Source organism: Triturus cristatus, chromosome 5_1 (genome assembly GCF_964204655.1).
Source record: "Triturus cristatus chromosome 5_1, aTriCri1.1, whole genome shotgun sequence".
NCBI classification, from domain to species: Eukaryota; Metazoa; Chordata; class Amphibia; order Caudata; family Salamandridae; genus Triturus; species Triturus cristatus.
In genome coordinates, this window is record NC_140587.1 from 227171874 (window position 1) to 227197676 (window position 25803).

The window sequence follows — 25803 nt, forward strand, 5'->3', positions numbered from 1 at the left end:
ATTCTGTGGGGTCTGGATGTATTGTAAGTAAAAGTCTTGGTCTAATTTCTGCCAAAGGGACAGATGTTACATGAGCTAGTGGTAGCTATGGAGAGCAGCCTTCAGGCTAAGTCTTGAAGGAATGTAAAGCAGCTTGTTTTACCAGTCTATAATCTCTTGAGTCACTAAATGAAAGATATCCACCCCAGGTATATATATATATATATATAAAACATATGTATTTATTACTAAACACACACTCCTAGTCTCTTTATGAGACTAGAGGTCAAAACACATAAGTTACACTTCAATAATCACACTAAAATAGCACAAATACATGTCATGCCCTAAGGGCGAGCCAAGCCATGTACTAAAATAGTGGTATAAGAACCACGACTTAACTAGACACAAGGCCTAGAGCCTGTAGAATCGCTGGGACCCCAAGGAACCACCCAAGGTAGTGGCACAGGGGACCCACGGGGCCGTGTGCAGTGTGTGAACACAGCAGCGAGCTCCCGTTAGCTACTATGGGGAAAGTCGCGGTTAGATTTTTAAAGATTAGGGACACTTAGAAACGAGTCAGGACCAAAGCCTTTTGGACTTAGGAGGTTCTAGGGCTAGCACCCATGGGAGCACCGGAGTACTCTTGTTACCTCACCCAGGGAAGCCGGGTGCATAGGCGTCTTTTGGTGTCGGGTCGCGTCGTCGATTTCAATGGGAGCTGGTGAAGAAGTGCTGCTGCCGGGAAGATATGAAGTGTCCGAAGAGATCCAAGCCTGGATTGAGGATGAGAAGAACCTGAAAGCAGAGGGGACAGAGTCTGGGTCACTAGCCAGTGACCAGGAAAGCGATGAGCAGATGCCCACCGATGTCGGGTGATTTCAGGTGAAAGAGGTGAAGCTTGACTTTTCTGTTACAAGGTCCAGGAAGTGTCAAGGACAACCAGGAGCTGGATTCGAGCTGTCACACAAAGGATGTCGAGTGCTGCAGCGTCGGTGCCTGGATTGGATACAACAAGCCTTGGCAACAGCAACCCACGCAGTAACGAGAAATATGCTTCGGTGCAGACCAGCAAGGTCTGTGGGACTCACCACTTGGTTGGGAGTCAGGGCATGTCTGGAGCAACCAAGGAAATACAAAGTTACTCCCTCAGAGACCCACCAGTCAACGCACCAGGGATCGCGAAGGGACCTCGAGACGAAACATAAAATGGCAGCCCACGGGTCACTCTGAATGACCAGGCCGACAATCTTCGGTGGATTCAGTGCTCGAGGTGGGGGCTACAAGTCAGCCCAAGCATGGCTTCGAGACGTCGAGAAATCAATGCACTTGCAGAAATGCACGGTGACCAGGAATTCCGGTTCCACGCTACTCTCCAGGGCTGCGGGTCTCAGCTTTGCTAAGGACTCTGGTCAGCCTCTGAGATGTCTGGAAATCCTCTTCCTGGGCTGCAAATACTTTGGGGTCCGGCGGCAGCTTCGAGGATGCAGACCGGCAAATTGCTTCGTTGGTACCTGCCAAGCAGGGGAGTCACTCCTTGACCCCAAGGGAGATTTCTTCAGTCCTCTTGTCTTGAGCAGAGCGTCAAAGGTCCAGGATTCAGCTTCAGAGTTTCGTCTGGGGTAATCTAAAGTCCTAAGGACTGGGCCCCCTACTTATACTAAGGTAGGGGGTTGGACATACTCTGGGGACCCACCTATGGGAGGGTTTGGAAAGAGGGGTGGCTACACCCATTTCCTTTGTCCATTTTCACGCCAGAGCAGGGGTTGGAAGCCCCTGAACCGGTTTGAGCTTGACTATGCATAGGGACACCAAATGTGCCCCCAGTGCAGGACTTCAAAGCACTCAGAGAGTGCTCCCACCCAGCCCCAATACACATAAGCCTGTCTGGGAGGTGGTTACACCTCCCTGTGACAGGAAACCTATTGTCCAGGCCTCCCCTGCCGGAGTTTCGGTCAGCAGCAGGAGGCCAGACCCGTGTCTGTGGCTGCAGCATCCATTTTGTGATGCTAGGACTCTATTAAGTTTCTACCGGGTATACCAGTGCTGTCATGTCTCTCCCTCTAGAAGGGTGGGATCATACTCCCACACCAGTTACTGGTGTGGGGGTATGATTCCAAGGTGTTTGACACCAAACACGACATGTTTCCGTGCAGCCAGTCCAAAGTTAGCATTTACCGTTTGGTTATAATGCAGAGTATATGGTCAGGCTGCACTACTGACAACCCCGGAGAAGAGATTCCGAAAGCTGCAGAGGGGCTCAGCTCATGCCTGGGCACCCCCTCACATATAACCAAGTACCCTGCCTTCAGGATTGATAAGGCCTGCCATAGGGGTGACTGATAGGTTTGTATGTGCAGTATATGGTGACATATAGCGAACCTATATCTCAGTAAGGGGTGCATGCACCACCTTACCCAGGCTGCAGTAGCAGACCTGTGGTGTCATTTTGGGTGGCTTTCCAGGGGTGGCATAATACATGGCAGGGTCCCAGTCAGACTAAAGTTGAAAAACAGTGAAACACCAGCAAAAAATGGGGGTAAACATGTGAAGCAGATCCTACTCTCCTACAAAAAAGCCTTCGGGTTTAGATGGGCATAATGTGTTCCGCAGGGATACCCCCCATCTGTAGGTTAAGTATGGTGTACTGGTAAGACAGTTTTTCAAACCAGGAACCTCCGTAAGGAGGCACCAGTTTTTTCTAAGGATGCTAAATATCTTGTTGCTGTGGTGCTCCCTCGAGGTTACTGTCCCATTCCTTCAATAACTCATCGCTTAAGTCTCCAAAGGTTGGAAATATTAAGATTCTTAACCCTCTAGGTATCTTCCTGTTGTCCATATACTGTTGGAGCATCACCCTGTCCCACCAACGGACTAGCTCCTGTTTTTCAAGGCGCTCATGTCTCCGAAATAATGTTTTGAGGCTCACATTACTAGAGGGCCCTGTGCTGCAGGCTGTTTGGATATGATTTTACCAAATAGGTTTTGAGCCATCTCTTCTCTGCCGTCATCAAATCTAAAGACACACAATTGATGGACGGAATGCAGAACAAATCAAAACATTCTCCCCAAGTCAAGAGATCTGGGTTAAATCCATCCTTCTTTTTCCCACCATGCCACCCCAGTTTAGACCTGGCCATATGCAAACCAGTCTTGACTCTGTGTCTCATGGGAAAAGTCCAGCCCGAACTGCCAGCAAGTCATCAAATCAAGCATGTTTAACAGATTATTACTAAGAGATGACACAATGGTTGTACATCATTTAAGTAAGGCCAATTTGAAGTTAAGACAACCAGAATAAAAATGATGTAGAAATTATGAGAAAGATCATAAGCTTACATAGAAGGGAACATTGTTGAGCTAAAAGAAACTGATTATTCCAGCCAAACAGTCCTTTTACTCAAATAGGATTGGTAAAGTTAGCAACCCACAGAGAGAGTATTTTTATATTATGCAGGATCTCCCGACAACAGAAAGAGTTAGCCAACCAACAGTGGCCTTGCTAGTTCGCTGTAATGAGCTTAATGGAGCATGTTTGTGTCATCTTCTGAGTATCAGCACCATGATACCTTTGGGTGAACATGCGCTCTATAAGTGTCATAAACTATAACCATTACAGAGCTTCACAAAATTCCCTGAGCAAAATAGTTAGTCTATGCACATTCTCCACCTATGGTTTACAGCCCTAAGACTCCCTTCCTGTTTCACAATGTTGTTTTATTACAGAATTATAGGCACAATGCATTCCAGCCAAGTTTTCTAAAATGTCAGTACTGCAGAACAGAGCCTGGCCTAGAACCGCCTCCTTCCCACACCCTCAATTCCTTCCCAATGCCGCCAGATGATCAAAGGAAAATGCCACCCAATCTGGGCATGTGTATGTCTGCCTTATCTGGGACAAGAATCTCTTTGAGGTCTGCAATATCCATTCCCCTCAAAGAAGAGACGTCTTGCAGGCACATTTGAGAGGGCAGTCTAGTGGCAGGAATGGTTTTGTTCTAAGAAGGCATTGATTATTGCCAGTTGACAACCGCTCCCCAAACCAGAGGAGCAGTGAACAGTGGTCATTAATTGTGACACATGGGAGTCTCAACTGAAGGCATTAAAGCCACTGGCATATCATTATATACTTTTAGGTAGAGTGTGTGACAATTAATCAACTGCCATTTTAACAACCTAGAAAATAAAAATCCAATGTCCTTGTGCTTTTTTTTCCTCATTTAATCAAATGCTGCAACCTTGTCCTTCCTACTTGGTTCTGATAAAGTTAGTGAACAAGGATTCTAAACCAATAATGTAGTTTTAAAACTGCTACTCACACAAAATATGGTCATTAAGCCATTTGGTTGTGAGCAGAGCTAACATTTTACTTTTTCACTTTAACTCCAAGGCCCTGATTATGAGTTGGTAAGAGCAGCATTCCTGATCATGACTGGCCTAGTGTTCCCGCACCTGGTTTATATGGTTGCATAAACACTGAACCTGATTTACCATCTATTCATTCCAACTGGGAAAATTGCTTGAGGCTTGGTATGCAACAGTAGACAGACCACCGATCCCAGACACTCCTGCCTTTTACCCTGGCAAGGAAGGACCATACAGTACTCCCCCTGTCTAAACCTAATTTCACCCTCCCTTTCCCACACTCTCTACCCCTTCTGTTTAACCCACCCCAAAGAGAAAACCATGCACAATCAGACTAGGTTCTAATTGTATCCATTAAACCAGTTGGAATAGATAATACAGTGTAGTAAAACGTACAGTAACTCTGTCCGTACAGTTATGCGGTAATCCAAGGGTTTAACCTCGTAATTTCATAGTATTGTAGGGTGCACCCTTCCAATACTGTGCAACTTGTACTCAGGACATAAGTAGCTTCACAGAACGTGTAATGCACAAACAGAACTGACTTACCAATGTATTACGTCTGGCACTTGAAGTATAAACCAAAGTTTATTTTACTTTAAACACTGAGGGCTGGTTGGACCTGGCCCTTTTTCAAGGTCACACCAGATTCAGTCTTCTGCAACTGAACCTGATTTTGTTGGCATCAGGACTCTACAAACATTTTCCCTGCTAACCCGCTATAAAGTTCTTGTGCTCTCTCCTTCAAACACGGTAATATTGGCCTACACCCAACTGGCACATTTAATTAACTTTTAAGCCATTAGTAAATGGTAATACATGTATCCAGGGCCTGTAAATGAAATTTCACTAGTGGGCCTGCAGCACTAAAGTTGCCTTTTAAAACATGTAACAACTAAGCCCGTAGTGCAGTTTTAAAATGCCATTTTGAACTGGCAAGATAAATCTTTTGTAAACACACATTAGGGTCATATTGGAGCACAACCCTCCCAAAGCCATACTGCTCCTTTATCAATATAAACACACAATGTGTACGTCAGGGTGGTATGAATGTGAAACAATAGTAACCTCACAAGGAGTGATCTGACAGGGCCAGAGAGCACTTTGCTGTTGGGACGAGAACCCTCACTCACCCAAGGGTGGCATGCTTCATCATTGGGTTCCCTCTGCAAACTGGGACCGCAAGGTACCCTGTGTGGGCTGCAACTAACCAAACAAGAAAAAAGGGGAGTAGCAGAGGTGTTTTGCATGTCAGGATGAGCAATGTAGAGGTACTATAGTGAAGGGCAGAGTGCAAAAATAGTGTTGTTAAAACTAACTCGTGGTGGGCGAAGATTATCTTTTATTCTGGTGCCCCTATTTGATAGAGTTTTTGCACACTTTCTGATACATATAGACATAAAAATATTTGTGTGTAGGTCCCTGAATAGATCCTACAAACTATTGTAATTTTGAAGTACACAGCACCTATAAGAAGGACTTAATTAGAGACAAAGACATAACACAGAGAACTGCCTTCTGACCAGCAAACCACGCAGACCTTCAGAAGGAGATTGACAGGAGAATCTGTTCCATTTACTGAGTAACTTGTATGCTCAATAGTCTTTATCTCAAAATTAAAGAACCTTCTCATGACATTTTGCCCTCTAGTGCTACAATTTGTTTGACTAAGTCAATAAAACCACCAGTACTTGAATAAGCAACAAATTACAATTTTAAAATTAATTCTGTCTATTCTATAATATACAGTAGGTAAAACTAGCCTTTCATTTAAGCACAAAGTTAGTCCTTAATGTTTTAATGATTTTAATGATAACAGAACCTTTAAAAGGCATGTTTGTCCCTGTCGACTACCATCCCATCCCAGCGTCCTGCATAGGCGTTTCATACTAGTCAGAGCTGATAGCCGCTTTCCGTTAGCGCCATTTGCTCTAATTTAAAAAAATAAGCCACGTGCAGAAATGTGTCTATAATTGAAGACATATTTAGTTATTATTTTTCTATTCCAGCACTCATAAGACTATGTTCAAGGCAAGGGTACTAGAGCTGCCATAGTAAATCTATTCAGTCTAAGATAGCACCTACTCTAACTTGCTGATCTTGGTAGATGTAGGCAAACTTCCTCATCAGCTTTTGACCCAAAAATCATTTGATTTGGTGCAAATCATTTTAACTTAAATTGTATTTGTTATTGGTCAAATAATTTTTACTCTAGGCATTTATGTTTTTTAGAAGAATTATTAACTCTACAGCCTAGTACAATTTGAGTTAAATATTACAATTCCCATCTTTTTTTATGTGCCTGACCCTCAAACCTCTTTGTAAACCAAACACCAGCTTAAGTGCAGAAATGGCAAGATTTTGATTATTGTGAGTGGGACCAGATATAAAAATTGGACCTCCAGAGTCACTTCTCAGCACACTCCTGGACTTGTTACAGAGGAATGCCTGCCCTGCTGTCAGAGGACTGCACTGCTGTTAGAACGACTGCCTTGTTGTCTGTTAAGGAAGACTAGACCTACTTAACTTCAACCCAGGCTAACCCAGAGTCACTCCAAGGGTCAATTTGCTCACCTCATATGTGAGCAATAGGGACACAACATGCTTCAAAGGCCTCCCTGCAACTACCCAGCCGACCTGTTGCCACTGGACCTGCCTGGGCCTGCAACTGGATCTGCGGACCCCTGCTGGCCTCTGGTAGTTTAAGTCCCTGATCACCAGAAAGTGCCTTCCCATGTCCTGGAACCTTGGCTGGCATCAGAGTGTTCTCCTCTGCAAGAAAACATGAAAATCCTGAAGTTTGGGCTCCTTGCGAACATGTACGGGCCGGTTTGTGTGAAGACTGTGCTACTCAAGACAACCGCAAACACAAAGCTCCGGTGAGACCTGTTCTTCATGCTACAGCGATCGACAGTGATGACCAGCAAACAGAGAGCCACATTTCCCGCTACTGCAACAGCAGCCTCAGTGAACTTCAACATGAAGCTACAGTAATGACCTTCTGTGAGAAGGTGGTTCTGACCATCTAACCACCCAGATTGTTTGCTTTTTGATCCTTTCACTGTGGGAGAGTCTCATAACCTGTGACTCGTCCCCTGTTAACGTGTGGTAAAATGGACTGTGTATGTTTACCGTCAGTGTCAACCTTTTAAGATAATGCCGCTGCAATGCAGCAAGGGTTTGAGACACATGTGAGGGCTGTATGTGGGAGACTCCTTTTGTGAGCAGCCCAAGAACTGTGCGTAGGTAGCCTGGTGCAGAAAGTACTCTGCAGGGGTTGAGTATTGACCTGGATTTGGCCTTGTAATGTTGGTGTACATAGATAGGGAAAGTCAGTGTTCTTTACTGTCTGGTCTGCAGTGACACTCCATTATGCACTATGGGAAAGGCTGCCTGAGAGTGCAGCTCCACTTCCCCTTGGTCTAAAGACACCAGGGTCATACCAACGGACAGTGTAACCTGTCTGAAAAGAACAATGCTGTAATATCTAACGTCTTATCTTTACAGCTTATGGGTCATCCAGGAATATCATGCTTATCTGGCTCAGCTCAGGATCAGAGCCCAGGCCTTTTGTCCCCCTGCTGGGCTGGGTTATTACTTTCCTCTCAAGCAGCAGGAACAAAGGCCTCTTCCCACAAAGGGAGCAATTAACCTTGATTAGGTCAGCTCCTCAGAAGGAAGGGGTGTGGTGGACTGCTATCATCAATCAGCCAGCTGTGATCCTGTGCCAGGAAAAGAGGAGGTCTAAGCCCACTGAATAAAGGATGGGAGCCCAGACCCTGGAGCCAAAACAGGACAGATGCTTCTTTGAAGTTTTTCTGTGGCAGGCCTTGGCAGTGATGTCAGTGAGGGGTGGAGCTGAGACCCCCAGAGCACATGTGGCAGTGACTCTAGGGTGACACCACCTTGAAGTATCCCAGAAGGCTGTGCAGGAAGGTTGAAACAGGGGAGGAAAGGTGATGTGGCACATCAGGATAGGCCAAAGGAGCATCCCTGCTAGAACTTCCCTCCCCCTCTTATAAGGTCCTGCTTAAGGGGGAGAGCTCTCTTGGATGTGCTTTCTGCTGAACACAGGGACTGGAGGCTAACACCATGGAAAGTTGGAAGGAAGAACCCCCTGACTGCCATCTGAACTAAAAGCTCTGCTTCTGATCGGCCCCAGGGTGCGTGGGACTCTCTCCCAGGGACACTGGTTCCCTTAAACCCCTGAGGGCCAGTTGGGGGAAACACTGGACTTCTGTACAGGAAGGAGAGAAGCCCAGAGGAAGAGCAATGAGAAAGGCTGGCACAGGGATCAATTGAAACAAGCTCACAGCACAGGTGGTTGCCTTTGAGGTCTGAAGGCCTGCCACAAGGAGCAAAATGATACCAAAATCGTTGAAATCGGCCCAATGGGGGCTGATATGCCCTCTTGAAGTTGGGCAGCCTTTGACCTTCGGTGATACACCAGCAACGAAGCATGTAGCGCTCCACTGTCGTTTTCAGCGGTGCCCCCAGGGTGGGCCAGTGCTTGGGAGTTGCCCAAAGAATGAAGAAGTTAAGGGAAGCACTGTCACACTTTGCCCCCATGAGAAGGAGGGGCCAAGGACCCCATAACTGGGCCTGAGATGTTATCTTCAAGGGGAAGGGCCATCATGCCCTCCCCGCATGAGAGGTCAGGTTTGGGCCCCAATGCGGAGACGGGCAAAGAAGGCCGTTGCGCTCCCCCACGATTGCAAGAAAGGGCCCAGGACCCTATAACTTGGCCCAGATACACCTACGAAAGAGGCGGGAGTGCCGCCATACTCCCTAGCATGACCAGTCTTCCATGCTCCCCGCAGTCGTGTCTGGAGGGGAGGGAGAAGGCCAGCTAGCATTGCCTCATCTGCCCACAGGAACAGGCAGCCCAGAATGGTGCTGCTGGCTCCCGCGGAAGCACAAGAGGTTGCTGGGCGCTCGGGGAGCTGGGCTCCCCGGGATGTCCTCGAACAAAGTGAATGCACGCACGAAGCCCGGCCGGGACCGGGCACTCCAAACAGGAAATCGCGACATGAGGCCGCAAAGCCCAGCAAAACCGAAGGAGAAAACAAACGTGGCTCTCCCTGGCACAGCCGGAGAGCTGCTGTTGCAATATTCATGGAGCAAGCACGAGGTGTGCCCCATAATGCCCTGTAAGGCCTTCTCACATTTATTGATAAAAAACACTCGCTTTCAGCGTGTGGTGACTAAAAGTCATGCTTAGAACACAAATCACCCAGACCTGCATAGACATTTCCGCTTGCGAATGCTTGATTTAAATAATGAGACTGAGAGCCACTCCTAATTAAAGTTTGCATGCTTTATTGCCAGTATTAAGTGCCCGCAGTCATGGTTATATGCAATTATTGCATTCTTTCCTATGATTAAATACTTGCTTTGGTGTCAGTATTAAGTGCTCTTACTCACAGTTATGTTCAATCCTTGCTTTTAGGGGCAAGATAACGTTTAGACATGTGAGTTGTGGTACTAGACCCCCCCTTTGGGAGGGGTGAGAATAATCGTTCTCAACCCTTCCAAATTAGGGGTCACAGTGTCATCTAGAAGTATTTTCATCAGCTTGTGAATTTTTGTAAATTGCTGCATAGTATGAAGTAGAGTGTGTGTGTAATAAATGTACTTTTCTTTTTTCAAAAGAAAAAGCACAGACTGGACAATCCTTTATTGAGTGTTTTTATTGTGTATGTGTGAATGGTGATTACTGGCCCACGCTACCTTCCTTGAGAGTCAAGTGCTACAATGGGGTACTTGGCTCCCAGTGCAGGACAAATGTAGACCTATTACTTGGGCAGGACACACAACTAATGACGGGAAGACCGAGACCTTGCTCTTTGGAGATGCTCCTATATTGTGGACTCCCGAATGGTGGCCGGTGGACCTTGGCGTTCCCCCTGCCCCCAAGTCCCTCGTTAAGAACCTAGGCATTCGTCTGGACCAGGCTCTCACTTTGAAAGAGCACGCTGCTCAGACAGCTGGCTCCTGCTTTCACACTCTGGGCCTTCTACACTGAGTCTTTCCCTTGCTTCCTGACTCAACTCGGAAGACTCTGACGCAGGCACTCATACTGAGCCGTCTGGACTACTGCAATGCCCTCCTGGTCTCAGCCAATGAGTCCTCGTTCTGTAGATTGCAGGTGGTCCAGAACACCGCGGCGCAACTGGTCCTTGATGCCCCCCCTAGGACTACTTCCCACCCTCTTCTCCGTCAGCTTCACAGCCTCCCAGTGCGCGAGCGGGTTAAGTTAAAAGTTTGTTGTACTGTTCACAAAGCTATGTATAACCTTGGCCCTGCCTATCTTGCCGAGAAATGTACGCCGTACCTGCCCTTCAGGTCCCTCCGCTCTGGATCTAAATCCCTTCTTGTATTCCCCCAAGTTAGGAAAGCCAGGCTGGGCGGGAAGGCACTCTCCCTCCTTGGCACCCTTTACTGGAATCAGATCCCCATGAACTTGAGACAATGCCCTGACCACCTTCAATTCAGAAAGTACCTTAAGACCATCCTTTTCTGTTTAGATCATGCTCTAGCTTCTTAGCTTTTCTTGTTGCTTGTCCGAAGCGCAGAGATTCCCCTCCGGGGGTCAATTCAGGCACTATAGAAATCAATAAATTAAGTTAAGCCTGACTGCTTTTTTGCCAAGCTACCAGAGGGTCATGCACATGTTAATGTAGTGACTTTTGTGGTAAACCCTGACCAGGATTGAGATTGTTGCCTGAGTAGGGCTCCCCCCCCCCCCCCCAACCAATAACCACATTTCTTATAGGGCTTGATTCAGAAAAGTAATTAACACTTTCCAGAAAGTTCACTACCTTTCAGTATTCAATCTCCGGTTGTGATTCACAAACTTTATTTTGTAGTACGCTGTGTACAATACTACAAAATACAATGCACAAACTAAGTTGCACTCCTTATACTTGTCGTTGCAGAGTTCTCCGCCCTGACTGCTGAGTCTCTTGGTGAAGGGAACTCTATGCACATAAGTAAAGGGAGTGCGTAGTCTTAAAACTCTGCATGTAATTTGTGAATACCAAAAGGTAGTAATCTTAAGCACAGTGTAAGTATACATTTGTGAATCAGGCCCCTGAGTGTAAGTTACCACTGAAACAACAGCAGTATACCCTGCTCTACACATGGCCAACCACTGGTACTTCAACACCCACTGATAGAAAATAATGGTGGTTGCAGTACCATTGGTTAGCTATGTGTAGTGCTTACTACAAAAGTCTCAGTCCCTACAAGAGTGTAAGTTACTAACTACAAACATAATGAAACATAGTAAACTAGCTCAAAAGTATAACTTAATTAAAAGTGCAGTTTGTGATTCAGGTCAAATGAGTAAATTAGGCTGTTACATGACAATGCCTATACCATGTTGCAAACACAGACCAAATGTGAGTTGACAAAGTTTTCTTTTCAGCTCAGGTTTGAGATTTATGTTTTATGCAGCTTGTGCCATTTGTGCATACCCTACAGCTGACTTACAAAAAGGTTTGTGACAGTTTAGTCAGGAAAATAGCTTATATATTCTAGGGAAGAAAACACATTTGGAACCAAGGAAATATATTGAAAAGATGCATTTTCTTTCACATGAAGTACCAGAAATAAATTGAAGACATCACCGAAAAGATTACATTTCTGGACAAAGATGTAGTAAACACTAAAGTGCACTATATCACAAACTGAATGGTTCAAATTTTTCCATAAGAAATTGGGTTACTAGTTGAGGAGAGTGAAATCCTTCTCAAGCAGCAACCAAAATTTTACTAGGGGTGAAGGTACAAGCAACCCAAAAATAACCTGTGCTCAACTCTCGTGTAGCTTGGTATGGAGCAGTCAGACTCAACTCAGAGGCAATGTGTAAAGCAGTTGTTGAACAGAGAGTAGCACAGTGAAACCCACCAAAAAGGATCCCACACTAGTGACTTTTGGCAAACAAAACATAACCAAAACGACAAAAGTCCGATCAGTAGAAGCAAAGATACGCAGATTTAAAGATTCACGTGAAAATAGCAACAAAATTCACAAAGTGCCTACTGTGGAAATCTGATCACACCAGACCAGGACAAACTCACAAGTTTAGGCCGGCAGTGATGGAGTGTGGGCTGGCTACAGGTACCCAGTTACACCTGCTGAACAACAGTACCTTAAATCCTGGTTTGCTGAGCGTTGCAAGGAAGCATTGTGCAGCCGAGATGATGCATCGGTTCTGAGGTGAGGAGGGGCAGCGATGTGAGGTCCTGTGTCATCATCGAGGTTCCTGTCCTCAAGGGCTACAATGTGAAGTCCGGTGTCGAGGATGTGTTGTGCAGTCGAGGCAGTGCTTCAGTCCTGAGGAGCTGTGAGTTCCTTGTCTGAAAAACTTCGCACTGGGGGTGGTTCTGATGCACCTATGGGTTTGATGAGGAGTCTTTTGCATCAGAAGAACCCTCGCAGCAGAGGCAAAGTGTCGGTTCCGAGGGCAGTGCATCAAATAGCAAAGGCGATGCACCATTTCTACTTGGGGTACGTTGAGGAGTAGATGGATTGGTTCTGTTGGATACACTGAGAATGGTAGAGCCTTTTAGTCCCACTTCCAAGGGTCCAGGACTAGGGAGCCACCACTTGGCAAGGTAGACTCATAGATGGCAGAGTCCAGGTCCTAGGTTCAAGGATGTTGGATCTTTCTGTCCCTGAGGCTTTAGTCAGGAGGACAGCCAACTAGCCCTTGGAGTCTCTTTGGGGTTCTGGGTTCAGCTGATGCAGGTTCAGTCCTCACCCAGGCAAGAGGGCAGCAAACAGGAGGTTGGCACAGCAGGGCAGCAGTCCTACAGACCAGCAGTGCAGCAGAATGGCAATCCTTTCAGCAACATAGCAGTTCTTCTTCCTGACAGAGTATCTATAGGTCAAGAGTGTACTGAGGAGTTGGTGTCTGAGGTCCAATATTTTTACCCAGTTCTGCCTTTAAAGGCGGAAATGCTTCTAGAGGTTTCTCTTTGAAGTCCCTAGGCATCCTGCTTTCCAAGCACAGGGGGTATGCCGCCATTTGTGTGTTTGTGTGGAGGCAGGACATAGCCTATTCAAGTATACGTAGGGCCGTGCCCTACTCCACCCATGCATCCAGTCAGTGATAGCCCATCCAGGCACAGCTAATCTCTTTATAGAGTATGGTTATCTTGGAGTTGTACGCAAAGCCCAACTGTCAGCTGCACCTAGTCATGTGACCCTGAAGCAGGCTGCAGGCACTAAATGGATAAGGCAAGAAAACTCTATTTTTCTAAAAGTGACATTTTCAAATTGTAATTTAAAATTGACTGCGCCCTGAAGGAGGATTTTTCATTCAAAATCCAAAGTCACCTAAAATGAACTGGTTACCTGCTCCGAATTGGAAATTATCACTTATTAAATGTGAGAAATTAACTCCAATTTTATCCAGTGGCGAAAGTAGGCCTTGCAGTAGTGAGAAACAAATTGAAGAGTTTGTCACTACCAGAACAAGTAAAACTTAAAATGACATATTTTTCAAATATATTGCTCCCAGCTCTGTGGGCTGTTTAGGGCCTACCCAATCGGTGACTTAGATGCATTACAAAGGAAGATTTGGGTCTAGCAAAAGGTTTATTTTGCCAGGTTGAATTGGTAGTTTAAAACTGCACGCAAAGGTTGACAAATCGGTGCTGCAGACCCACTAGTAGTATTTCATCTACAGGACCTGGGCACAGGTAGTGCTTCTTTACTAGGGACTTAAGGGTTAATTAGAAGTGCCAATTGGGTATGAGTTAATTGCACCATGTTTTAAGGAGAGAGCCCAAGAACTTTCGCACTGGTTAGCACTGGTGAAGTGCACAAAGTCCTAAGGCCAACAAAAATTAATTTTCCAGATATTGGAGTATAAAGGCAAAATGTTTGGGAGTTACCCTGCAGAGAAGGCCAGGTTTAACAATAACCATTTCTCATAGGTGTTCTTCGCCTAGAGGGCATGCTCATTAACATTAATTAGAGATATCTAGTGCAGCAGTAGGAATTTCCTTAGTTTTTTAAGGTAGGTTGGTTGGTTTTTAGAACAACTTTAGTAGTATTGTTGGATGAGTGGTTTCTCCTCTTTGCGACTTGACATGTTTGTTTTGCTTGCTTTGAGTGACTGGTGTTAGTTCCTTGTTTCTATGCCTTCCTTTTCCCCAAATACCTTAACTTCTACATTTGTGTAAACCTGCTAATTCCCATAATCTCCAGTCTTAATGTGCAGATTGTAATTCAATTGTACATTTTATTTCTATAGTGCTAACTACCCCTGATGAGGCAGTAAAGCTGTTTGTAGCAAGTAGCACGCTACTCCGGAGCCAAAGTAATAGGTTGGGTCTTTCAAGTAGAGCTAGTGGCTTCCTGTTAGTTGGTTGACATGAGGAGGAGTTTGAGAAGGGGGTTTGATGGATCATATTAGATTGAAAGGTATGGGGAGAGTCAGAGAGGAGTGATGGGACAAAGGGTGAGAGGAGGATTTTTTTCAAATCAAAAACTGAAATTAATGCATATGACACTAAGTAACGTTGATTTGGCTGGAGAAACCACTCTATGTAAAATACCCGTGTGTTGTACAGGTGTACATGCATCATATACATGTTTGATTTGTGGCTCCTAAATCAATCAGAAACATACATGACTTATTTTATGGTCTTCACCTGCTGGGATGCATTTGTTCTGCTACATAGAACTCTCTGCTGCTAATGCAGCTTGGTTCATGTTCTGTTAACATTCCAATGATTTTTTTATTTTATTTAACAGTAAAATTTGTAGTCTGCATGATATGGAGAATATGGTTCAAAACATCATATACTTGAGCTGCATCTAGGAGAGACCATATGCAATTTGTCAACAGTAATTTATTATCACAATGTTATCAAAAAGTGAAAGAAATCAAGGCAGAGAAGACTCAGTTCTTGGTGTTTACATTCTACATGAAGGTCAAGGGTGTGATATTGCGGAGTTAAGTATGGATACGCTCGGATGTAATGCCTCATTTCTTTGACTAAATGAAATATTAAACAGATGAAGTTGATGTTCAAGTGTTACAACATATTGCATAATCAGGACATTATACAAGTTGTCAGAGGAGAAAAAACATCCACTATATATTCTAGGAAAGTTTGTGCTACAATCAAGATTTTGTAATAAATGCGTTGCCCTTTTTGATGTTTAGAAAGCTCATCAACTGTGCATTAGTTGCATTATCCTCAGCACCTTTCACCGCCATGGCTTTGGCCCATCAACTGATTATGTTCTATGTGCCCCATGAAACCGACGTACCGACACGATGGCCACATAAGGAAAATTCTTTGGCAAAGCCTACAGGTTTTATGGGAGATATTTATTGGCTTTGCCAATGCTTTATGTTCTGTGTTCTAATTTGTACTTTTTGTCTCAGACAATTACCGCAGGTACTTACACTGACCAATATTACATACCACACATGATTGCTTTTTATGTTTGCATGTCTTCCATTATGTGTAATTACTTTATGCCCTTCTGCTGTGTAATGCTGTGTAGGATTGTGATGGTAGTCCGCATTGTTCTGGTGATTATTTGTTTTTAGTTTCCACCAGGCTAAAGAGACGTTTCTGAAAGAGCTGAAGTTTGAAGGTTTGCTATACAGTGACCTCCCTATTTTAGCTTCTGATATGCCATATTTCCCTCCAGAGGAAGAGGAAGAACCATTTGATGATGGCATTCACCTGGTAATCTGTGTCCATGGACTGGATGGTACGTATGACTAACCCCATGGAATAATGCCTTAGAACACGAATACGAATAACTAGAAGTTATCACTTGGAAGTCATAAGCATATACTAATTACTGGATGTGATTTTTTTTTTATTCTAATGCTGGCAGAAGTTGTCAGTTTAATAAATTTCATTTAGAAGGTTCTCGTTCAAAAGTGACGTCACCCAAATTCCCATCTTTTCATTTGCAAATGTTGTGCTCCACTCTATGGTTTTATCACTAAAATGTTTTCCATTATCCTACTCGTTTCTATCAGGTCTATCCACTAACTTCTCTGGATTGTCTTTACCTCCTGGCATCAAAAACTGTCTCTGTAATTGCTAATCCAACAGCAGGCAAACTTGGAACTAACATCTAATATGGCACAACATCAGTCAGATGATAGATTAAGGTGCCGATCACGATCCGTTAAAAACCGCGTACGAACCGTCGGTCGGAGCGAATTCCCCGTCCGACTCGTACCCGGTTGTAAAACTGTACAAACATGGAATTACGATTCGCACGGAAACACCATTTCCGTACGAATCGTAAAAAACACCGACCGACGAAAATATACATACGAATGTGATCCGGGAATGCTGCGACGTGACGTCGGGACGCTTTCAGGCAGCGTTTCACGAACCAGGAATTACGATTCGAACCGACAGCAGTCCGGACGGCAATATTTTCACGGCACCCAAAAAGTGCCGCAAAAGCGAAGTACGGCGCGAATCGACCAGAGTAGGTGGCCCGGTACGCGCCGACCCCCCCCCCAGCCCCCGTAGGTGCGCGCCGACCCCCCCCCAGCCCCCGTAGGTACGCGCCGACCCCCCCCCCAGCCCCCGTAGGTACGCGCCGACCCCCCCCAGCCCCCGTAGGTACGCGCCGACCCCCCCCCCAGCCCCCGTAGGTACGCGCCGACCCCCCCCCAGCCCCCGTAGGTACGCGCCGACCCCCCCCCCAGCCCCCGTAGGTACGCGCCGACCCCCCCAGCCCCCGTAGGTACGCGCCGACCCCCCCCAGCCCCCGTAGGTACGCGCCGACCCCCCCTGTGTGTACACCCGTGTACGGTGCGTACCCCCCGTGTACGCTCGAGTCGGACCCCCCCGTGTACGCTCGAGTCGGACCCCCCCGTGTACGCTCGAGTCGGACCCCCCCGTGTACGTTCGAGTCGTACCCCCACCCGTGTATGTACGGTGCGTACCCCCCCGTGTACGCTCGAGTTGAACCCCCCCGTGTACGCTCGAGTCGGACCCCCCGTGTACGTTCGAGTCGTACCCCCACCCGTGTATGTACGGTGCGTACCCCCAGCGCGTAGCGCTGGGGGTACGCACCGTACATACACGGGTGGGGGTACGACTCGAACGTACACGGGGGGGTCCGACTCGAGCGTACACGGGGGGGTTCAACTCGAGCGTACACGGGGGGGTACGCACCGTACATACACGGGTGGGGGTACGACTCGAACGTACACGGGGGGTCCGACTCGAGCGTACACGGGGGGGTTCGACTCGAGCGTACACGGGGGGGTACGCACCGTACATACACGGGTGGGGGTACGACTCGAACGTACACGGGGGGGTCCGACTCGAGCGTACACGGGGGGGTTCGACTCGAGCGTACACGGGGGGGTACGCACCGTACATACACGGGTGGGGGTACGACTCGAACGTACACGGGGGGGTCCGACTCGAGCGTACACGGGGGGTTCGACTCGAGCGTACACGGGGGGTACGCACCGTACACGGGTGTACACACAGGGGGGTCGGCACGTACCTACGGGGGCTGGGGGGGGGTCGGCGCGTACCTACGGGGGCTGGGGGGGGTCGGCGCGTACCTACGGGGGCTGGGGGGGGTCGGCGCGTACCTACGGGGGCTGGGGGGGGGGTCGGCGCATACCTACGGGGGCTGGGGGGGGTACGGCACGTACCGGGCACCTGTTTGGACGTCTCCATGGTTGTTATGGGAGTTCGGTGCGGACGGTCTTTTCACCATACGGTTGTACATGCGGACGCCCGGGATGGATCGTGATTCCCCGGTCGGAGTTCACCTTTCACGTTTGTACGGTGAATCGTCCGAGGACGTGTCGGACACATTTTCCGACCCGAGGACGTGTGGGGAAATATTCCCAGTGCGGTTCGTATGGACTTTTTACCATGCGAATCGTGATTGCCAGTTCGTACGGCACTTGTACGATTCGTACGGTAAAAAGACCCGATACGAGTCGTACGGGGACATTTTTTACCGGATCGTGATCGGCACCTAAGTGTTGGCTATCCCAACCCTAGTAGTCAGGTGTAGGAGAGTACTCTGAAAATAAAAGACCTGTTGTCTGTTTTGCGATGCAGGGAATACGTTTAGCCTTCATTACCTTGCTTTGAATTTTTCTAAGACTTTGGTACACTCTCTGGGTTTTCCGTAAACTCATCTCCACAAATTTTCAATGCAGGGAGTTGTGGACAATTTTTCAGAGATTAGGACGCTTGCTATTCTGTTCATGTTGCACTTCTGGTATCCACTCTAAAAAAGAAGACGTCCCTTTGGTAACACATACTCCATCTCTCCTTTGATCAACTTCTCTTTTGTATTAAAGAAAGACCACTGACGTTTTTGAGGAGAATCAGCGTATCCTACCAGTGAGCCTTACAGTCAGCAGGCTGCATTGGGGATGTAATGTAGCACTTGGAAAGTAGATGGTATTCATTTGTCATAGTTTCATTCTCAGAATGAATTAGTTGTGTGTTACTGAAGCTTCAATAAACTGACTGGTACAAAGTGTCACCCATGTAAAGCACACACCTGCATCCCATCCCTACAGAAATAAACTGTTATATAAACTATTGTATAAAGAGGGGAAACGTGATTTGGAGACACCACCTGTGTTTTTCTTACACATCCCTAAATTTACAAATTTGCTGTTTTTTTCTGCCAAGAAATTACCTGGTGCCCCCTTCTTTGCAATATATAATCAAGGGTCCTTTGAGAATAGTACTTTAGTATTATATCCCCATAAATCATATTTCAGCTATAGGCTCTCTGCCTTAGGACATGGTTGAGAAGTATTTTTTGGGATTCTCTACACCTAATAACAAGGTGTTCTGCTTTTGTATTTAATGCATTAACATTATAACTACTCCTGTGTGAAATTTAAATTACTCAGGCATAACGCATGTAATTTGGGTAATTTTAGATTACACTTGTTATGCAAAACTCCAGGAATTACGGCATTATGTCATTTTGTGTAATTATGTACGATTCGTGGTAAAACTTTATAATCCTGTGCAGAGAGAAAAAAGTTCCTTTTACCCAGAACTTTGGGCCATATGTAGGAAGCCAAATTGCGATCGCAAATGCTGAAATTCGCCGAATTTCGGCGTTTGCGATCGCAATTTGGGCAGTGTGCTATGTAGCACACAAAAACCCACATGCAAAATAAGGAATTGCAAAATTTGCGATTCCTTATTTTGCTAATGCATTTAAGGAATCCCAAATTGCGATTCCTTAAATGCAATGTAGGAAGCACCCAAGTTGTTCAATTTTGGCTTAAGGAATCGCATATTACCACCAACCTCAGGTTGATGGTAATTTGCGATTTCCTTGAAAAATGCACTTTTTTGCATTTTTCAAAGTGCCATGTGGCGCACATACATGCCCTTAGCGCATGTATGTGCGCCACATGTGCTCACATGTTTATTTCAGCGGTGCAAAAGGGTGTCCTATTGACACCCTTGAAACCTTGAAATTGCATTCTCAATTTGCGATTCTCTAATTGAGAATCGCAAATTGAGAATGTCTTCCTATTCATTCCTATGGGCCTTCTTTCCCATAGGAATGAATGGCAAGGTATTCCTTATTTGCGAATCTCAATTTGGGATTCGCAAATAAGGAATAGGTGGGAATCGCAAAATATTTTGCTAATCCTACCCACATTCCGTTTTGCAATTCTCTAATTGCGATTCCCTAAAAATTGCAATTAGAGAATCGCAAAACACGTTTTACCTACATATGGCCCTTTATCTTTTGGAATCACCAATAATAGGCATTCTAAATACTGCTTTGTTTGATGATGTGTATTTGGATTTTTAGACCACTTGTAACATCATGTACCAGAGTGTCACTTTACCAAACAGGCACTACTACTGGTTAAAGTACTGTCAGAATGTTCAACATGCATGCATTTGGATGTGAATCAATGATACTCTGACAGTGTATGTGGCACTACATACTCTCACACATAATCCTACATATTTTCAATTGATCATTGAAAAACATATTTTCTCTTTTTTCTTTAGGAAATAGTGCAGATCTACGACTAGTGAAAACGTTTATTGAATTGGGGCTTCCTGAAGGAAAACTGGACTTCCTAATGTCTGAAAGAAACCAGGTATGTGTGAGTGGCACTGACACAAATGCTGCTTTAAATAAAGCGTAACTGCACATATACTGGTATGAATACGATTCAAGGTTTCCTTAAAGTGCTTTAAGTGACATACGTGGATCCAGTCTTGTATTATTAAAAGACCTATTCCTGAAGGCAAATTTACATGTCTAAATTTACATATGCGTGAATCTACTACTGCAACTAGTAGTAACTTTACACAATCTTGCTGTTCCTCATTTCCGAGTGTAAAGTTACTCATAAGTGCAGACTTACATGTCTACAACCACTGGTGGATCCTTCTTCATCAGTGTTCCCCAGTATAAGGTTACTATTAGCAAATGTTGACATGTAGGTGAACAGCTCTGCCACTGTGGTGGAGATCCCTTAATGACAAAAAATAGGGAATATATTAAAGGCTATTAATCTATAAAAAATATTTGAATGTAAAACATTAGTGTAAAATTAAACATTATTTCATGTATTTAACATTATTTCATATTGGCTGTTATTTTAAGTCACTAGCTCCATTGTGTATGATGGGAGTGTGTTGCAGTAGCTCTGAGTGGCCATGTGTGGTGCCTACCTACTCCAAGGATGAGCTGGAGTAAATTTACTACAGATTTGGGGCCTTATTGTCCGTAGCAACTTTAGAAGTGCAGTTTGTAAATAGCAATGGGTTTCCTCTTTTTTGTATGGATGGATGTTTAACCAAACCCCTTTTTAACCCTCTCCAAACCCTTCCTATTTAGTTGTAAGTATACCACTTTTTTTAGCCGGGCCCTTCGTGCTTCCCTCCCACATCTACTAATAAATCATGGACCTTCATGTGTGCACATCTCTCCTTATGTGGCAGACACCTGGGCACAGAAAAGATTAGTGTGGCCAAGATGGATCTCCACACACAGGCATATTTCTCCAAAATTAGTGTTCTGTAGTATAGAAGACTATGATCAGATGACTATAAGGAGCCAGAGGGCTCAGTAGGAAAAGTAGGCAATATTTATATATGTCTCAAAACATTTGGACGCTTATCAGACTTACCATGTTTGGTGTTCTTCAAAGCTCCAAAGCTTTTCTCTCTGAATATTAATTGCAATCTCTACTGAACCACTCTTTTAACTTTATTCCATGTCAACATATATTGTTGGAGGGGATTGAAAATGGATGAACGAAAAAGTTCTATATTCTTAAACTCAAGGTAATAATGTAGTGATCATAGGCATAGACTCTGGTCTTTATAGGGTTAGTCAATGTTCTTGAACTTCTGTTACAGTACTGAATGAACTTGGAATGCTAAGACAAGGGAAAGAGAGGTCTTGACGTCAGCTAAGTCTCAGCTCCTGGATAGCGATAGCAATCTAAATACTATTATATAAATGAGTGTCTGGGAAGAGTCCATGGCTCCCACTAGATAGCTTTCCATAAGTACCGAATATTTCCTCAGAAAAACCTATGTGTTGTATGTATGTAAAAACATCACTACTGCTAGGAAATGAAATATTTTAAACAAATTCAACTAAAAAGATACAATTATTAATAGAATGACGCCAAATTGGAGTGAATACAATGTAGCAAACATGATGAATTTAAAAAACAAAACCATTCATAAGGAAACAATGGTAACACCTAAATCAATGTAATTTAAGGTGATGAAATCCTGCATCAGTGCAATGCTATATAATATGTTTTTCTCCCTGGGTAAAACTTAGGGAGGACAGGTCTTAGGCACCATTTGTGGGTGAGTGCATAAATGGCAATGCAGTGTTCTCATGGACAGGGAGTTGGTTCATCCCAGTCCAAAGTTTAATCTTTGGAATTTTTGTGTAAATTTAAAAATCTTCACCGAGGCAAAGCCAGAAGTTGTAACCAAACAGGGCTTCACAAGGATGTAAACTTCTTTTGACAGTCAAACAATTGGGTTGATTTCAGGATTAGAGGTTCTTAGCACCAAAGAATAGCCAGCAAAGTCACATCTCAGTGAAAGAGCTTTGTCATCATTTTCTGATCCAGACATGAAACATTTCTAAGTGCCATTTATGGCCCAGAGTTAAAGGAAGCCACAGGAGACCCAGGGACAATGCACCTGGACCAAATTGAGGGGCATTCTACCTGGCACACTGCTTCCAACTTGGTGGCTCCCCCAACGCAGCACCTGCGGAATAGCAACATCCTTGCCAATGGGAATTCACCCGCCAACTCAGCCTTGGCCCCAGCTCCGGAGTATTGCTGAGAAGCAAGGCTGGCGTGCGTGCCCGGGACCAGAGGTTGGGAAGCCCAATAGTGGTGCGCACTGCATCAGAGCTGCCACAGGCCTCCTTAATCCCCCCTCCACAGGCCACTGTTGAGTGGCCTGTGGAGGGGGGATTAGGTTCCTTCGATTACAAGATATTGGGAGCCTGCCTCTTCCGGCTGGAACATTACTGGGCCCACTTAGTTGAAGCACCAGTGGAGACAGCAGGCCCACCCCAGCACCTTGCTAGTGGAAGCAGTGGGTGCTCAAGGGGTGCTGGTCATCCCCTCCCCCCAGCTCTCCTTGACGACATCAAATGGGAGTGACTGAAGAGGGGGCCTGCATGAGAGACCTGGAACCCTCTGCCCGACACATTTAATAAAAATCACCTCACCGACCAGACTGAAGTTGGAGCCTCCCTGAAATGGTCATTTAGGTGAAGATGGACCAAGCTCTGTGGGCAGGCACAAGAGATTTGACACACACCTACGGGGCCCAGCTTGGTGCATTGATAACATTGCGAGCCCCCTGACTATCCAAGCTATATCCTTGGTGCCCAAGGCATGACCAAGATCGGGCCAGGCAAACCGCACAAGTGGCAGTCCCCAGCCTGCGACACTTGGGGCACACTTCCAGCACGAACCGAGACGAAAATGGGGAAATCGGATGCCAGGCACGGTAAGTTGCATTTTGAGGCTAAAATGGCAAACAGAACCCAGTCCACTGACAAAACAACCTCTTCTCAGGCTCAATCACCTGAAGGTGATGAAGTGGATGTGCTCACACTGATGCTCCAGATCCAGAAAAGCCTCACCTCAATAGACACCAAAATAAACACGCTTACATTTAGAGTGAACAAGCTAACAAATGCGTCAGACAAACGAGAAAAGCAAATTACTACAGCGGAAGGCCACATCTCTCAACTAGAGCACGACACATCTCGCTATAATGAAAACTTGCTAGATATGAGTAAGGTGCTGAGTATCATAGAAGCTAAAAATTAGGGCCTTCAGGCATGATCGTGCAGTAATAATCTGCATATAGTGGGCATGCATGAGTCGAACACGAACAACATGGCTAACTAAATGGAATCTCTCCTTAAAAACCTGATGGGTGCCGACAGTTTCTCTCCACTGTTCCCTCTGGAGAAGGAGCATAAATAATTGGGCCCAAGACCCCTGGCAGAGGGAGCCTGCTCCCTCTCATAAGCATGTTGTTCAACTATATGGACTGGGATTTGGATCTGAGAATAGCCACAGAAAAATATGTTCTGGTACATCAAGGGTCCTTAATCTCTATTTTCCCACACTTCACCCTGGCAGTGCAAGAAGAACACCATGAATACTTGCCCATCAAAAGGAACCTGCGACAGACTGGAATGCAATATGCAATGTTGTACCGGGCACGCCTGATGTACAAGAAGAAAGTACATATCTTTGCCACATCCCAGAAAGCCGAACTATTTGTAAAATGATTCATCAAGGACCTCAAAGGGACAACAAGAAAACGGATCACAGACCATGTTGGGGGCGAGCAACATAGAATGAACACTCACATTTATTTCTACACAAGACTAGAGACTGTGCTAGGCTGGCCCCAGGGAAAACACCTGCCCACTAGCCATTAGAATCTGCCAAGCTCTGATGCGGAGAGCACATTCTTTTAACATTGGAAAGTCACCCATTACCCCTAGCTCTCACACGCAGACTGGTAATCAATCAATCAATCAATCAGTCATTTGTAAAGCGCACTACATACCAGTGAGGGTCTCAAGGCGCGGGGGGGTTGGAGGGCTGCTATTAATTGAAAAGCCAGGTCTTGAGTGTCCTCCTGAAGGTCAGCAGGTCTTGGGTCTGTCGTAGGCTCAGTGGGAGGGTGTTCCATGTTTTGGTGGCGGGGTGGGAGAAGGATCTCCCGCCGGTGGTAGTTCTTCGGATGCACATGATGGTGGCTAGTGAGAGGTCGGCGGAGCATAGCTGGCGGTTGGGGATGTAGAAGGAGAGACATCTGTTGAGGTAGGCCGGGCCTGTCTTGTGGAGTGTCTTGTGTGCGTGGATGAGGAGCTTGAAGGCTATCCTTTTGTTGACGGGGAGCCAGTGCAGGTTTCTCAGGTGGGGGGTGATGTGGCTGTGGCATGGTACATCGAGGATCAGTCGTGCCAAGGTGTTTTGGATGCGTTGTAGTCGTTTGATGAGCTTGGTTGGGGCTCCCGTGTAGAGGGCGTTTCCATAGTCGAGTCTGCTGCTGACGAGGGCCTGGGTGACTGTCTTTCTTGTATCTGTTGGGATCCATTTGTAGATCTTGCGGAGCATGCAGAGGGTGTTGAAGCAGGAGGAGGAGACGGTGTTGACTTGCTTGGTCATTGAGAGCGTCGAGTCTAGGATGATTCCCAGGTTGTGTGCGTGGTCGGTGGGTGTCGGGGCTGTCCCCAGTGCCGTCGGCCACCAGGAGTCATCCCAGGCTGAAGGGTTGGAGCCGAGGATGAGGACCTCAGTCTTGTCCGAGTTCAGCTTCAGGCGGCTGATCTTCATCCAGTCGGCGACGGCCTTCATTCCTTCGTGGAGGTTGGCTTTGGCGGTGATGGTGTCCATGGTGAGGGAGAGGATCAGTTGAGTGTCGTCAGCGTAGGAGATTACGTTGAGGTTGTGCTGTCGGGGGACGTGTGCAAGTGGGGTCATGTAGATGTTGAACAGTGTCGGGCTGAGGGAGGATCCCAGGGGTATGCCGCAGATGATCTCGGAGGCTTCGGATCTGAATGGGGGGGAGGCGGACGCTCTGGGTTCTGCCTGAGAGGAAGGATGTGGTCCATTCCAGAGCCTTGTCTCGGATCCCTGCGGCGTGGAGTGCTGCAGTCTCACCGTTGTCCAGCAGGGTCCTGATGTCGTCGGTGGCGGCGATGAGGGCAGTCTCAGTGCTGTGGTTGCTGCGGAACCCTGACTGGGAAGGGTCCAGGATTCTGTTTTCTTCAAGGTATCGGGTTAGTTGTTTGTTGACGATCTTCTCTATTACCTAGGCCGGGAACGGGAGAAGAGAGATGGGCCGGAAGTTCTTGATGTCTCCTGGGTCTGCCTTGGGTTTTTTGAGTAGGGCGTTGATCTCTGCG

The 25803-nt window shown here is 46.1% G+C and overlaps 1 protein-coding gene across 4 annotated transcripts in view; it reads left to right on the forward strand.

The window, feature by feature from the left end:
- FAM135B (family with sequence similarity 135 member B) overlaps window positions 1–25803 on the forward strand; it is a 1149009-nt gene that overhangs the window by 1048369 nt on the left and 74837 nt on the right. For all 4 annotated transcript variants that reach the window (XM_085604871.1, XM_085604873.1, XM_085604872.1 and 1 more), the window contains 2 exons: window positions 15923–16089; window positions 20382–20473. In XM_085604871.1, the coding sequence (XP_085460997.1) occupies window positions 15923–16089; window positions 20382–20473 (259 nt within the window). The remainder of the gene's footprint in view (window positions 1–15922; window positions 16090–20381; window positions 20474–25803) is intronic.